Consider the following 13,643-nt stretch of genomic DNA (forward strand, 5'->3'; position numbering starts at 1 on the left):
GGTGCTCTAACATTCGAGGAAATTATTCATATCGGGTAGCCATATTAACCCATTGCCTACTGGAACCGAGTGGTCCCTGTGCAAAGTAGGGCTTAATAGGGCTTCTTTACACCAGTCATGTTTCTATGCTTATGGAGCTGATTTTTACAATTGATCATACACAATAATTAATGCAATCAATCGTAGGAATCAGTTTTACGATCAATCACTAAGCTTTATTTTACGGGGCCCAGGACACTTATGGCCAATTACAAGCTTGTCATTGACTATTATTTCACCTTTCATTTTTTTTTTATCCATCCACACGAGCAAATTTTCACAGTATTTATATTCCTTGCTACTTACTGGCTATAAACAAGAAATATGTGACAAATCATCTCTTAGGTCCCACCATAAGTGGAATTACATGCAGGTTTCAAACAATACATTTTCTTCAGTCATTTCCTTCCTTCCTTCCTTCCTTTCTTTCTTTCTTTCTACAAGTATGTAGTATTTTTTGTACCATTTACAATGGATGAGAACTCACTACTCCCAATGGAACTTAACAAATAATGATTCTTATGCTCTAAAAACACTTACCCACATGGAACGTCACAGAGTATCCTATCATACTCAACGTTGGTCATGCCACCGTCTGGTCCCGGAACCTGTAACCGTGGAAACACTGATGCATCATGGTTAACAACCATGCAGCATGGGCTATTGAGTCTCTTGGCTTGGTGAACCATGATATAACAACGTTTGTTGTCACTGTCATTGCCGATCACAAAACCCTCTGAAGATAAATGATGATAAAATCAACTCAATAATAGCCACTTAGTTTAATACAAGTGTGATCTTTCCCAGATTGTATAAAAACACTGAACAATTGGTCTTATACTCAGTATTGCTCAGATCATTAACAGTCAACATCATAAGGTCTGAATCAATAAAACTCAATCCCTTTTTCGTTTTATTTTTAAAACTTCTTTTGATCGACCATGCTTTAAACACCACGTGAGTTATCAATTTCTCAGAAATAAGAGCAATATGGTTTCACTGCAAATGGTTGCTCTTCAAAAGCTTTCTCTACAGCTAAATCATAGAGGATTTCTGAGCATGTTACTTTCAAGAGAATTCGATAAATTTATTATCATTGATATTTTTTATTATTTCAATGACCTACAAGTGCTTTATAAACAAACCTTCATCATCATTTTAAGGCAGCTTCTTCATTTCCTCATAAACATCATTACCAGTTATAAACTTTATCCTCACTTAATGATTCACCTTTATTGTTAATTACCTGGCCAACCCATTGTCTCTTCAGCATGAAGCATTTCAATGAGCTGAGCAGTCTTAGACCCAGGAGCAGCACACATGTCTAGGACTTTATGATGGGGTTTGACTTGGAGTAAGATAGGAGGGATCATGCTCACGATCTCTTGACGACTAATGTTACCCTGTAGGTTGGCAACAAAGATTCATAGCAATACAGAAAGCATAAATATTGGCATGAAAATTGATAAATCCAAGGGGCAGAATTATTTTAGAGGGGAATCCATCTCAAATTAAAAAGTAGTTTTCAGAGGAAAAAGAAAAATCAGACAAAATAGATGAAAGTTTGAACAATATCAGACAAACAATAAAGTTATAAATTGTTAAAAGTCAAATATTGGTAGTCACTATACCTATGGTCCTATGGAGATTTCAAGTTGGCTGCATTGGTAATGACATAGTGGTGTGAGGCAAGGACTTCTCTTCCATTCAATCCAATTCATAAAATGGCTAACATTCAATAGTTTTACTTCAAATTATATCCTTTTTAATTATGTTTTTCTTTCAAATTATATTTTTCTTTATAAGACATAAAACAGTATGCTACCTGTGTTATATTTTCATTACTGCCCCAGGGGAGAAGGTATTTAGGAGAAAACCACAAATCCCTGATTATTAAGTACTTGGCCAATGGGATAGTTGTCCCTTTAAGCCAGTTGCCAATTAGAAATTTACCCAGTCTTGGGGATCTCAATTTAAAATGGCCATAACATTCTCACTGCTTGTCCGATTCACTCTTTCTTTGGGATATTTGTCCCTGCCACGTGTCATAAATTACTTTATACCCAGTTGCCAAAAAGAAATTTACATAGTGTTAGGGATCTTAATTTAAAACAGCCATAACTTTCTCATTGCCTGTCTGATTAATTCTTTCAAACTTTCACCATTTTGTTTTACTCATCAATTTGCTCTCTCACAGAATATTTTAGGACCAAGGTTGGACTCCCTTTTAATAAATCAGTCACTACTTGGCATTTAGACTAAAAATATTACATAAACAAAAATCTCAATCAATTTTATTTGCAAAATAAATTTGTCTTCTTTGAAACTAATGTTTTCAAAAATTATAATATCAACTTCTTTTCCTTATCAAAAGGTCAGTATTCGACATTTTAGACAGTGATGCATCATATTAAGAATTAAAAAGATTACTTTTGATGGCAAAGCATTATTTTCACCTATTTTGAAATCAAGAAGCATAGTAATACAATTTTCTTATAACAATATCTTCAATCAACTTGGACAAAAATACATAACAAAGCAAAAACAGTTGTCAACGCTGTTTTAAATACAGACAATTCTGCCTAACGCAAATCTCTTAGCAATTATAATTTATAATGTTTAATACAATGTATGATTTTTACATTTTCAACAATTTATTTCCTTGAATTATAATAAGAAGTACTAGTAATTGTATTCAATTCATATCATTTCATGTTTGTACTTAAGTATTATTCTGTTATTGTAAATTGTGCACATGTTTTTATTCAGCCTTTGGCTGCGAGGCATGTTTTAATAAACCATTTTTAAATTGAATTGAACAACAGAAATCTGTGTATATTTTCATTGCTTAGGTAAAATATGACTTAGAAGATTAATAAAAAAACATGACTTAAACATTCTGGGGGTGTTTCACAAATATTTGAGTATAGATTAAAGTCGCACTTACATGTACATGCTTAGTTACGTAGGTAATGAAAGGCATGACCGCATTGGTCAGATCATGCCAAGAGGACATGCACTACTGCGTATCAATCAATAAGATCGAACGCTGTATATCATGTGCGCGTCGGCATTGAAGTGCGCATCTAAATCATATTTAAATCTTTGTGAAACACCTCCTGGTCTGAAGAAATAATTCAACTACAATACTCACACTCTCAGTTTCTGAGATGAGAAAGAGATGAAGTTTCTCCAGTGTTGGCATTTTTCTGATGTTTTTCCTGCTGAGATTGAGCTGCCAAGCCAATTCATCTGGATACCTGTCCATTGACAATAGAAAAAGAAAAATTACTGATAAATGATATGGAAATAATGATCCAGTACAACATTCACACAACATAAATCTTGTATATTTTCACTGCTTATCCTACTATCTCATCATTGATAAAACAATGGGGAATATAGATGCTATAACATACTGAGTGGATTTCCTACTAAGGATGCTGCAGATGTTGGTTAACGTTACTAAATTTTTGCCAATCGAGTTGCACACATCAGGAAACATGATTGCAAATAACTATAATTCTAGTGCCAGATTACTTTATTTTGGTTCCAATGTCATGGGATTTACTAAAGGCTGGACTGGATTTTGTTTTTCAAATAAGTCTCTCTCAACTTTAACAGAGAAACTATTGTGTGGATGATTAACCTCTTAAATGAGGTAAATAAGCAGAAATATATTGACATGATATAGATGTTTTTATTGGATTTTTGGAACTCAAATTATCAAACACATGCAGAATGATAAATACATGTACAATATACTTCTAAACCAGGAATCCTGTTAACATACAGAACATAAAGATTAAGTGATTACATATTTGACTACCCACAGTTATGTATTTCTTATAAGAATAAGAGCTGGTTGTGGGAAGAGAACATGGGACAAGGTGAGGGCAATTTGCTGGTAAAATGTAAATAAATGGTCCTTGAAAATTGTAAGAGAGCTCCCTTAAAGTGACGCAGAGTTCATTGCAAACATAAATTTGCATGGGCACACAATAAACCCCGCACAGGAACCCGTTTTTCTCCAGGAAACGATGAGTGGTTTTTTGATGTTTTGATAAAACAAAAGATTGGGGGAAAAAGCAGAATGTTCCTGCACAATTGGACTTTGATGGTGTACCTACCATGGTATCGCTGTTGGTTTTGTTTCAATAGCCTCTTCTGCATCAGACTTGAGCAATTCATTAAAGCACTCTCCTTTCAGGTATCTCAATACTTGGTTGGCTTGACTACAAGAGTAAGAAGGAAATGCATTCATTTAAAAAAATCAACCTTCTAATCAACTTCTATAACTTACAGTAGTCCCAATATAATTTAGACTAGGGCAAGAAGGTTATAGTCAACTCTATCACTTAGAAACTCAACAAAAGTCCAAATCAAATCTGGAAAACATTGAATTTAAAAAAATGAATATTTAGTTACAACTAGATGGATTCCATGATGGATCCCTCAAACCATCCTTCAGTTATCGTAAGAATGAGATATTTCAATTAATTAATGAAATGACCTCTACAACTTTTGGCCCCAAACTAAAATCAGATCTTTGTCACACGCCCATATGTAAACAAGAGCCAAGTTTGAAATTGAAGATTCAAGCAGTGCTTTACTTATCATGAAACTACTGTATATATTTTCAGGCCTAAGAAATCTGTGATGTTTGTCCTTATGGCCTCACAAACTTAATCTGGGCTCCATTGCATAAAAGTTATTATTATGGTAACTTTGCCATTCAATGGTAATGCTGATCAATAGCCAATCAAAATCAAGGATTCCATGAAAGCTACCATAATGGTGACTTTTATGCAACAGGCCAAGATAATTATGGCATCAATATGCAAACTTAGACATCTGTACAAGCGTTGTATAAAGTTGGTGTCAAAAGGCAGCCGGCACCTAGTCTGCTGTGCAAACCCTTCACTCGAGTTAAGGGTCTGAATGTGCAGCCTACTCATGCATTGTGTACTGAAGGCCCTTGAAACAGCAAGTTTTGTATGTGCTAGTCTTTGCATGGAGACACACTTGCTGGCACCGTCCGCAGTGCGTACACTTGTCCAACAGCGCCATCTTGAATCCAGTAGACAAATTATCTTTAAATACATTGCTCACGGGCATACGTTGTACTGGGTATTGCACCTCAGACTTTCATGTGTCTAGTTAGATGCCTTACACCACTCGGCCAAGACACCTCTACAGTTGAAGAGCTGTGCGTTCACCCCTCCCCCAACCCCAAAACAATGAAATGGGCATTGTTCAAAATAGCCTTAAAATGACCAGAAACTTTTTGGAAAGGTGGATTTCAAGCAGGTTGGGGTTTTTGAGGGGGGAGGGGGGAATGAATAGAATGAAAAAGTCAAAATTCATAGCTACATTAGATGACTGCAATGATAGAGGGGTTTCACCACATGTCACATGAAAGGTTAAAGATGGGGGTAATACCCTTACCCTCTAAATCCTGTGATCCTGAAAGTTGCAGGAAGGTGTGTCTTGAGGGAAGCCATGAACTGATCCCACTCACCCTCAGGGACAAGATTCTGCTCCTGTAAGAAACAATGTCAAAGGATGATGGTTGGGTTGATGAGGTCATTACGAGTTACGTTGCTTAATACTTTCAATACTGTAAATGGTAACTTTGCTATTGATGACAATTTCCATGGTAACAATGCCCAACAACCAATCAAAGGTCATGAAAGTTATCTCAATGTTAAAGTTACTGTATGGGGTTAGGACTTGCAAACGACCTCAGGCTTTTAAAACACAGCCAACATTAATGATAATACGAATGATGAAAGTGATGAATTCTTCTAAGTAAGAAATTACTGGAAAGATGGTTGAATCTTTTCTAAGAGTTTCTCTCTCTCAGAGATATGAAAAAATACCGGTACCAAACTACCAATGACTGAGAGAGGGCAGGGCAGAGGAAATTGGTAAAGCAAGCCATTATTATACACCATTTACAAAATTCATATCAATATAAAAAATAAATCAATAACACAAATTATTTAGGAATATTAGTCAATGAAAAGATGAAATTTTCTTTTGCTCAATCAGGGTAATACTCTACATCAATGCCATATTGAGGAAACTTTAGAGTATGAATAAATCAAATCTTCACTTCATTCAACTTCTACATGTTATGATAAAGAAGACCAATGATGTAGGCTATGATCAAAGATGGATTCAGCAGTCTTTCAGAGTTATTATTACCTTATAATAATTTTCAAAGGCAGGATTATCCATGACAACATTTGAATATCCAAGTCCAGCCTTTCCACTGTTAGCACCACGCCATTTTCCACCACTGCCTCCTCCATCACCTCCCTAGATAATGACAAAAATAAAGATAATCACAGTATTTCGCTTTTATAAAGTGATGAAGCTATGATTATTTTGTTTAGACATTGCTTCATTAGCATCTGTCTTGGGCACAGTCTCATACATGTACATTTTTGGGGACATCTGTTGTGCTGTGAGCTAATTGCAAATGGTTTTAACAGGGGTGGATTGATATAGATATCATTTTCTTTTAATAGAAATTGGTCATGAATGATGAATTGCAGTCATCTTAACTACTTACCCTTCCAATCTACAAACTTCTGGTTGTTCTGGCTCTGGCTAGTTATTAACTGCAAATGACCTCATCTGTTGACTATGGGGAGTTGAAATTTTGCCCTCTTTTTAAAACATTTTCCACATTCAGTTATCACTTATCCATAAAAAGCAATAGCAGTCTTTACATTTTTTAAAACGACAAAAATGAAAAGTGCTTCAAAACTAACTCCTGGCAAAGATGAATTGCAATTATATTAATTTCCATCTTGTTTTATTTGCATAAATTACATTAAAGGGATGGTCCGGGCTGGAAGTATTTATAGCTTAATAAATAGAGTAGAACTCACTGAGCAAAGTGCCAAAAATTTCATCAAAATTGGATAACAAATAACAAAGTTATTGAATTTTAAAGTTAAGCAATATTTTGTGACAACAGTCGTCATGAATATTCATTAGGTGGGCTGATGATGTCACATCCCCACTTGTTCTTATGTATTTTATTATATGAAATTAGGTTTATTCGAATTTTTTCCTCCAAGAACTAGAAAAATTGGATTGACAACTGAATTAGTGCATTAGATATTTATGGCTGCAACTTATTTCATTATAAGGGAGACATATTATTCACACAACTATGAAATTATGATTTTATGTAATAACATAAGAAAACAGAAAGTGGAGATGTGACATCATCAGCCCACCTAATGAATATTCATGACGACTGTTTTCACAAAATATTGCCGAACTTTAAACTTCAATAACTTTATTACTTGTTATCCGATTTTGATGAAATTTTCAGCATTTTGCTCAGTGAATTCTACTCTATGTATTAAGATATAAATATTTTCAGCCCGGACCATCCCTTTAATCATACTTCTTTTTTATAAATATTAGTTTGCTTTCAAAGATTCGCTTATGTCAGATTGTTATTTCATTGATGTTCCTTCACTTTTGGCTTAAGTCCACTAACTCAGCCTGAAAAAAACTTTGTAATGCTGTGAAATAGCGACCACCACTAAAATGGGTCTAGATAGAACACTGGTTATGATGAATGAAAATTATCTTCTTTCAGGAGGGGATGTAAAATAATAGGTCTGATGATATACTAAAGGTACAATAAAACCCACTTTCAATTATTCTTTAGAAAATGAAATTTAATTGATTTTAGCTGTTTATTATCCTGCTATCTCATCATAGTTAAAACAATAGGGAATTTAGGTGCTTGCATGACGTCAATTAAAAAAATAAGTTTTTAATCTTTGATGGATTTTCCTCAAATCTGAACCAATGTTTTTCATTATTTTTTTCTTCTATTTTTACAATTCAGTATTTTAAGGGTGAACTTCTCCATTATATTGATGTTATTTAGTCTCAGAAGTTAAATCTAGGTCTAATTATTTCTTCTTATACAATTAGATCTACAAATTTATCAAGCTCATTCTTAGACTTGGCCTAGATCGAAAATAAAATCTAAAAAGTTAGACCATGTCCATGTATGTAGGTTCTGGACCTAGAGTAACACGCCCTAAATTGGACATGTGCCGAGATTCGACATGGCAAACCTATTTCACCAGCCAGCACAGTCAAACACTATAACACACACTAAACACATTTTTATATTACATATGTCCAGTTAAAAATGGAGTTAAATTGGATAATAAAATAGATAAAACAATATTGCACATTCATTACACAAATTGCAAACTTATTTACCATGGTACTTATATAATAATCTTGTCAGATGTTTCAAAATACTCTCCAGAAAATGTTATCAAAATCTGGTGAGTACCTTCTTAGGAAATTACAGACAAATACAAGAAGGTCAGGAATCTTCAATAGTGTCGCGTCACGCGAGTCACAACAAACAAATTGAAATATCTCCAACAAATACGACTGTAAATTAAAAACAAAACATTTGGACAATGTGTATTATCAACACTTTGATTGAAATAAATAGGAAAAACAAGTCTGCAATATACAATTTTCAAGTACTTAATCTTAAGAAGTTGAAATTTTGTGTGAATGTCACGTGAGTCACAATGGAATGGCTGGGCGGCTTAGCTCTATTTAAGAAGCGGGAAAAATGCACCAAAAATGAAGAAATCCTTGGTTCTGTTCTGAGTACAATAACTTTCTCGCAAATTTAGGATTGTATCTTAAAAATTTCCAATCAAAAAAGAAAAACAAGAAAAATTCAACAGCATTGAATTTGCACAGAAATCAAGTCAACATGAGACATGCTTGCAGGTAGCCTTCATTCGACAGGGGCCCCGATCGCAATGCAGGAGCGAATGACTGCTGCAACTTCCGGGTTGCACATCGCATGCGGTGCGGCGCAATTCAGTGGCTCTCGCATGCATTGACTTTTGAACGCCCGATGTCGAACGAAGGGCAGGGGATGTCGAATCTCGGCAGTGAAACATGGCGGTACATTTCAAGATTTTATGAATTATTGAGATGGAATCTATTACATGAATACTCTAAGCCCGAAGGGGGGTGATCGGTTGAACCATATCTCCTCCCTGGATCTGCCACGCCCGGGCTCCAAAATCGCACCGCGTGTCGGGCCTGCCACTCTTCACGAACTCGCCGCACTCCCCGCCCATCACGACCTCGCACGACCAAGTCATCGTCCGATTCTTCCAACGAAAATCCCCGTAGACTTGCGTGTTGTAGCCCGACATTCGACCATTACAGACGACAGACGCGTCACGTGGGTCGTCTCGCTCCAAACGCCGCGTTCTGATTGGTCAACAGCGGCGCCGCACAGACTTACAACGTCTCGCTCCAAACGCCGCGTTCTGATTGGTCAACAGCGGCGCCGAACAGACTTACAACATTTAATATAGCATTAAAAACCCATGAGAGCGATCTGTGGCGACTTACGTAAGCACAATGTTTTGACGTGTGCAAGTTTTTTTTTTTTTTCGGGGGGGGGGGGGGTGGTGTGGATATATTTTTGCTTTTTCTTTAAATCATATTCCTTCCCCATTCCTACCCAGCTTTATTCTCTTTTTACTTTCATGTGAATTTCTATTTAGACCTGTATTATTAAATCATGGAGCTATTAATAACTATGATTAAATCTGATCTTCTTAATAACTTTTGATTTTCAAGTCCTTGATTATTCTCTTTTTACTTTCATGTGAATTTCTATTTAGGCCTGTATTATTAAATCATGGAGCTATTAATAACTATGATTAAATCTGATCTTCTTAATAACTTTTGATTTTCAAGTTCTTGATTATTCTCTTTTTACTTTCATGTGAATTTCTATTTAGGCCTGTATCATTAAATCATGGAGCTATTAATAACTATGATTAAATCTTACTTCCTCGAAATCACTTTTGATTTTCAAGATCTTGATTACACTTATTTGGGCAGGGGTGGGAAGGGAAGTGGTTAAAGGTCAAGTGCACATCAACAAAAAATCTTTGAATTAATAGAGAAATTTCCCTTTTTTAACACAAAACAGTTATATACACAAAACAATATATGCAAATAGAGTTGATTATGTCACTCACATCACATTACTTTCTAAATTTTGGTTGCATTTTATTATATCAATTTTAGCAAATTTGATATAAAAACTCTTCATCGAATCACAATGTTACATTCATGGAAACTACGAATGTTAATGGAGGAATTAAAATCCCTCTCAAAATTTGTTAAAGAAAATGAGAAAATTAAAATAAAATATACATGTCATGTACATGTATCAAACAAAAAAATACACAAGAAATTGGAGTGTGTGTGTGACATAATTGGTTCTGTAATGTGCACATTGACCAAGATGAGCATATAATTGTTTTGAAAAATTAGGCAAATTTCTCAATGTCAAAATAGTAATTTTTTTAATTTTGAATCAGAGTTTTTATGAAATTTTCTGCAATACTTTATTTTTCCTTAAATTCAAATTAAGTTTTTGGTGGGGTGGACTTCTCCTTTACTCTTTGCATGGAATGTATGGAATGCACAAATGCAAATCAGTAATTTAGGGACAGTGATTTTCTGTTTCAAAAAATTGCTTTTTCCGTTTCAGAAAATCTCAAATTCCGTTTCAGCATGTCAGAAAACGGAAATTCCGTTTCCCCATAGACTTTGTACACACGGAAGAGTGACAATTCCGTTTACACATTGAATAGCAAAATCACAACACGCACACTCGCACTGGTCAAAATTTGTATCTGCTACTGTACCAACAACACAATAAAATCCGTTCTAATCGGATCTATGCGGGTGCATACAATATTTTTACACACCCATTTTGCATGCATACATCCTCACCTTTCATATTATTAGCATTATTTGACGGTGAAATGATATTTCATCGATAATTTTGGGGGTTCAGTCAACGGCTATTGCCAATCCGCCATCTTGGATTTTAAGACCACGATATCGTGCTGTTACATCTTCAAACGTAGAGGGCAGCAACACACGACCGTGTAAGGAGTTGAACGATATGTGTGCATATGTGAAGCCCAACCCGGCCGGGTGGGTACGGGTACGTTGCGGGGTACAATCGAGTGTGCTGATGTCGAGTGCAGTCACGATGTGTGAATTGTCATGATAGTAGCGAAGTGAGATCGTGTTTTCTGGTTTTTTTTGGCCATTTAATATTCTCATTTTGTCGTGATTTTGGAGTAATTTCTGTTGCTATTCTGTGTATTTTGAGGGAAAATACGTTTTCCGTGATTTTCCGTTTGAAATGCCACTTTCCGTTTCAAAAGGCCCTTTCCGTGAATTCCGTCCGTTTTCCGCGATCGCGGAAAATCACTGTCCCTAGTAATTGGACACATGTTCACTTTCCTCTCATCCAGGCCACTCCCTCACATCCACCAGGTTTACAGTCTTATAACAAAAATTATGAATTAATTAGAATACCATCACACCATAGCTCCATGATCACACAACATTCACACAGTGCTTCACAACAAATATTTCACTTCTGTTCATACATGCAATAATTGCTGTGGAAAACAAAAACAAGGCGTAACCACATTCGAATACCGTTTAAAAGGACAAATATATAAAACATGGCGAGATCTTTGATTTGAATCATGTGTAGAATTTAAAGTGAACGTGAAATTAGATTTTGGCATTCTGTCACAACTGAAATGCACTTTCGCACCGGGTGATTTTTGCCAATTAATTTTGGCACAATATAATAATTTTATTCCCAAATGTCTAATCAATCCATAACCTGAATTTCAACCGATCTCGACGCCTTCGTCTGAATTCTCAGTTGGACTTCGCCTTCGCCGTAGTTGCGATATGGGCTAAAGTTAGCGATCATAATAATGTGAACCTGCCTCGCGAAGGATGGGGCAGTTTGCGCTGCGCCACCTGGCCGTGTGTCCGAGCGGCAGGTTCACATCATTATGATCGCTAACTTCAGTCCATATCGCAACTACGGCTGTTTTGTTTTTTCCCCAGTGCTTTCATACTTTTTTTCTTTTTATTTTACATTTTTTCCCTTTGACTCCTTTCACTTGGTTCTTTTTTTTTTCCCTTTTACTTATCCTTTCTTTACCTTTCACTTCTTCTTTCTTTTCTTTCGTCCTTCCTTTCCTTTATACTTTCTTATTATTTTCTTTCCTTAATCCTTTTTTTTTAGTGATAAAGGGGACAAAAAAATAATAATAAATATAAAAAAATAAACTTGCGTCATTTTCTTTCTTCTTTACTTTTTGGGACCAATAGAAAAAAAAAAAGTAAAAAAAAAAAAAGCGGGGGCGATAAAATGAATATCAGCTAATGCAATGAAATACCGTTGAACAAGTAAATAAAAGGGTTAATGTAAATCCTCCAAAACGCATCTGTAACGTTGGCGAAGAACAATAGGAAACAAGATGGCGGCGTAAACATCGGGCAAGTCTCTTCCGTCTATTCATGATATTTTTCTCATTTTTTTTGATGAATTCTTCTTCAAAAATAACAACGAGAGCGTAGAAATGTCGGAAATGATCCCATGCCATGTATGATGTACATGATTTAGATTTTTAGGTCTAGATCTTTTAGAAGGAAAGTAGAAATCTCGGGGGTGAAAGTTTCAGGTTTTGGCTTCCTTTATGTGGGTCTATGAGAGAGAAGCCCTGGCTTCGTATGAGAGTAACCTTACGTTAGTAAATGATTTTTACTCTCTAGAAGCCGCCTGGCTATGCTCGATGACATCGATGGAACACCGATTTTAAAATCGATTCGACTCAGGCTTACAATCAAATTATCTTTGTCATTATTCTTACTGCGCATAATAAAAACATAATAAAAACAAACATATGCAATAGGATTAAGGGTTATATAGATGCACAGGAAATTTATAGGCCTAAGGCTAAGGCTAAGTTGCAATTTACAACCGGCAATTTTTAATTAGCAAGCAACCAACGTGAATTTCAACATCTGGGACTACATTTATCTGGGCAGCAGTCATGCAAATTAAACATCGAATATATAATATTACCTCTTTGTTATTCTGCATCCTGTTGCGTCTCCTTTTCCGTCCCATTGTAAGTTTGGTGTCAGATGACAATTTGCTGAAATGTGATGAGCTGAAATGTCTTAATTTGGGGATAAAATAGTGTGATATCTCATCAAAGGCAAAGCCAGAAACACATGCACTGATCCGCATAGTCTTTTTACAGGCTTTTGTCTAAATTAATGCCATTGTGCACTTCGTGCTGAAAAGAGACTAGAACTTGTTTTAAAAAAAGAAGACCCCCCCCCAAAAAAAAAATAATAAAATAAACAGGAAAGAAAGAATAAAAAAAAAAAATGAAATAAAAAGGAAGAGAGGAAAAGAACAAAAGAAAAAAGAGAATAGAGGAAAAGAGGCCGGAACTGAGAAGAGAATAACAATGGCAATGCTATATGACATATCATAATTTTGGGTAAAACCATGTCTTCATGAAATATGAAATGAGCAAGCTGATGGATTTCATAATAAAATCACATATGCCTACTATTCAAAATTTGTTCTCCTAAATTGAAAAAAGTGGATTGACTTCTAATCTAATGAGGAAGATAATCATATGCCTGTAACTTAATTTGTA

General features: G+C 35.3%; 1 protein-coding gene across 1 annotated transcript in view; it reads right to left on the bottom strand.

The window, feature by feature from the left end:
• The window catches only part of LOC129253763 (RNA cytosine-C(5)-methyltransferase NSUN2-like), a 32,600-nt gene extending 19,361 nt beyond the window's left edge, over positions 1–13,239 (bottom strand). The window contains exons 1-7 of the mRNA XM_054892187.2: positions 13,055–13,239; positions 6,250–6,363; positions 5,488–5,582; positions 4,170–4,274; positions 3,194–3,299; positions 1,286–1,442; positions 580–775 (exon numbers count right to left, since the gene is read on the bottom strand). Of these exons, the coding sequence (XP_054748162.2) occupies positions 580–775; positions 1,286–1,442; positions 3,194–3,299; positions 4,170–4,274; positions 5,488–5,582; positions 6,250–6,363; positions 13,055–13,222 (941 nt within the window). The 5' untranslated portion in view covers positions 13,223–13,239. The remainder of the gene's footprint in view (positions 1–579; positions 776–1,285; positions 1,443–3,193; positions 3,300–4,169; positions 4,275–5,487; positions 5,583–6,249; positions 6,364–13,054) is intronic.
• Between the last annotated feature and the right edge of the window lie 404 nt (positions 13,240–13,643).

The sequence above is a fragment of the Lytechinus pictus genome, chromosome 2, assembly GCF_037042905.1.
Source record: "Lytechinus pictus isolate F3 Inbred chromosome 2, Lp3.0, whole genome shotgun sequence".
In the NCBI taxonomy this organism is placed as follows: domain Eukaryota; kingdom Metazoa; phylum Echinodermata; class Echinoidea; order Temnopleuroida; family Toxopneustidae; genus Lytechinus; species Lytechinus pictus.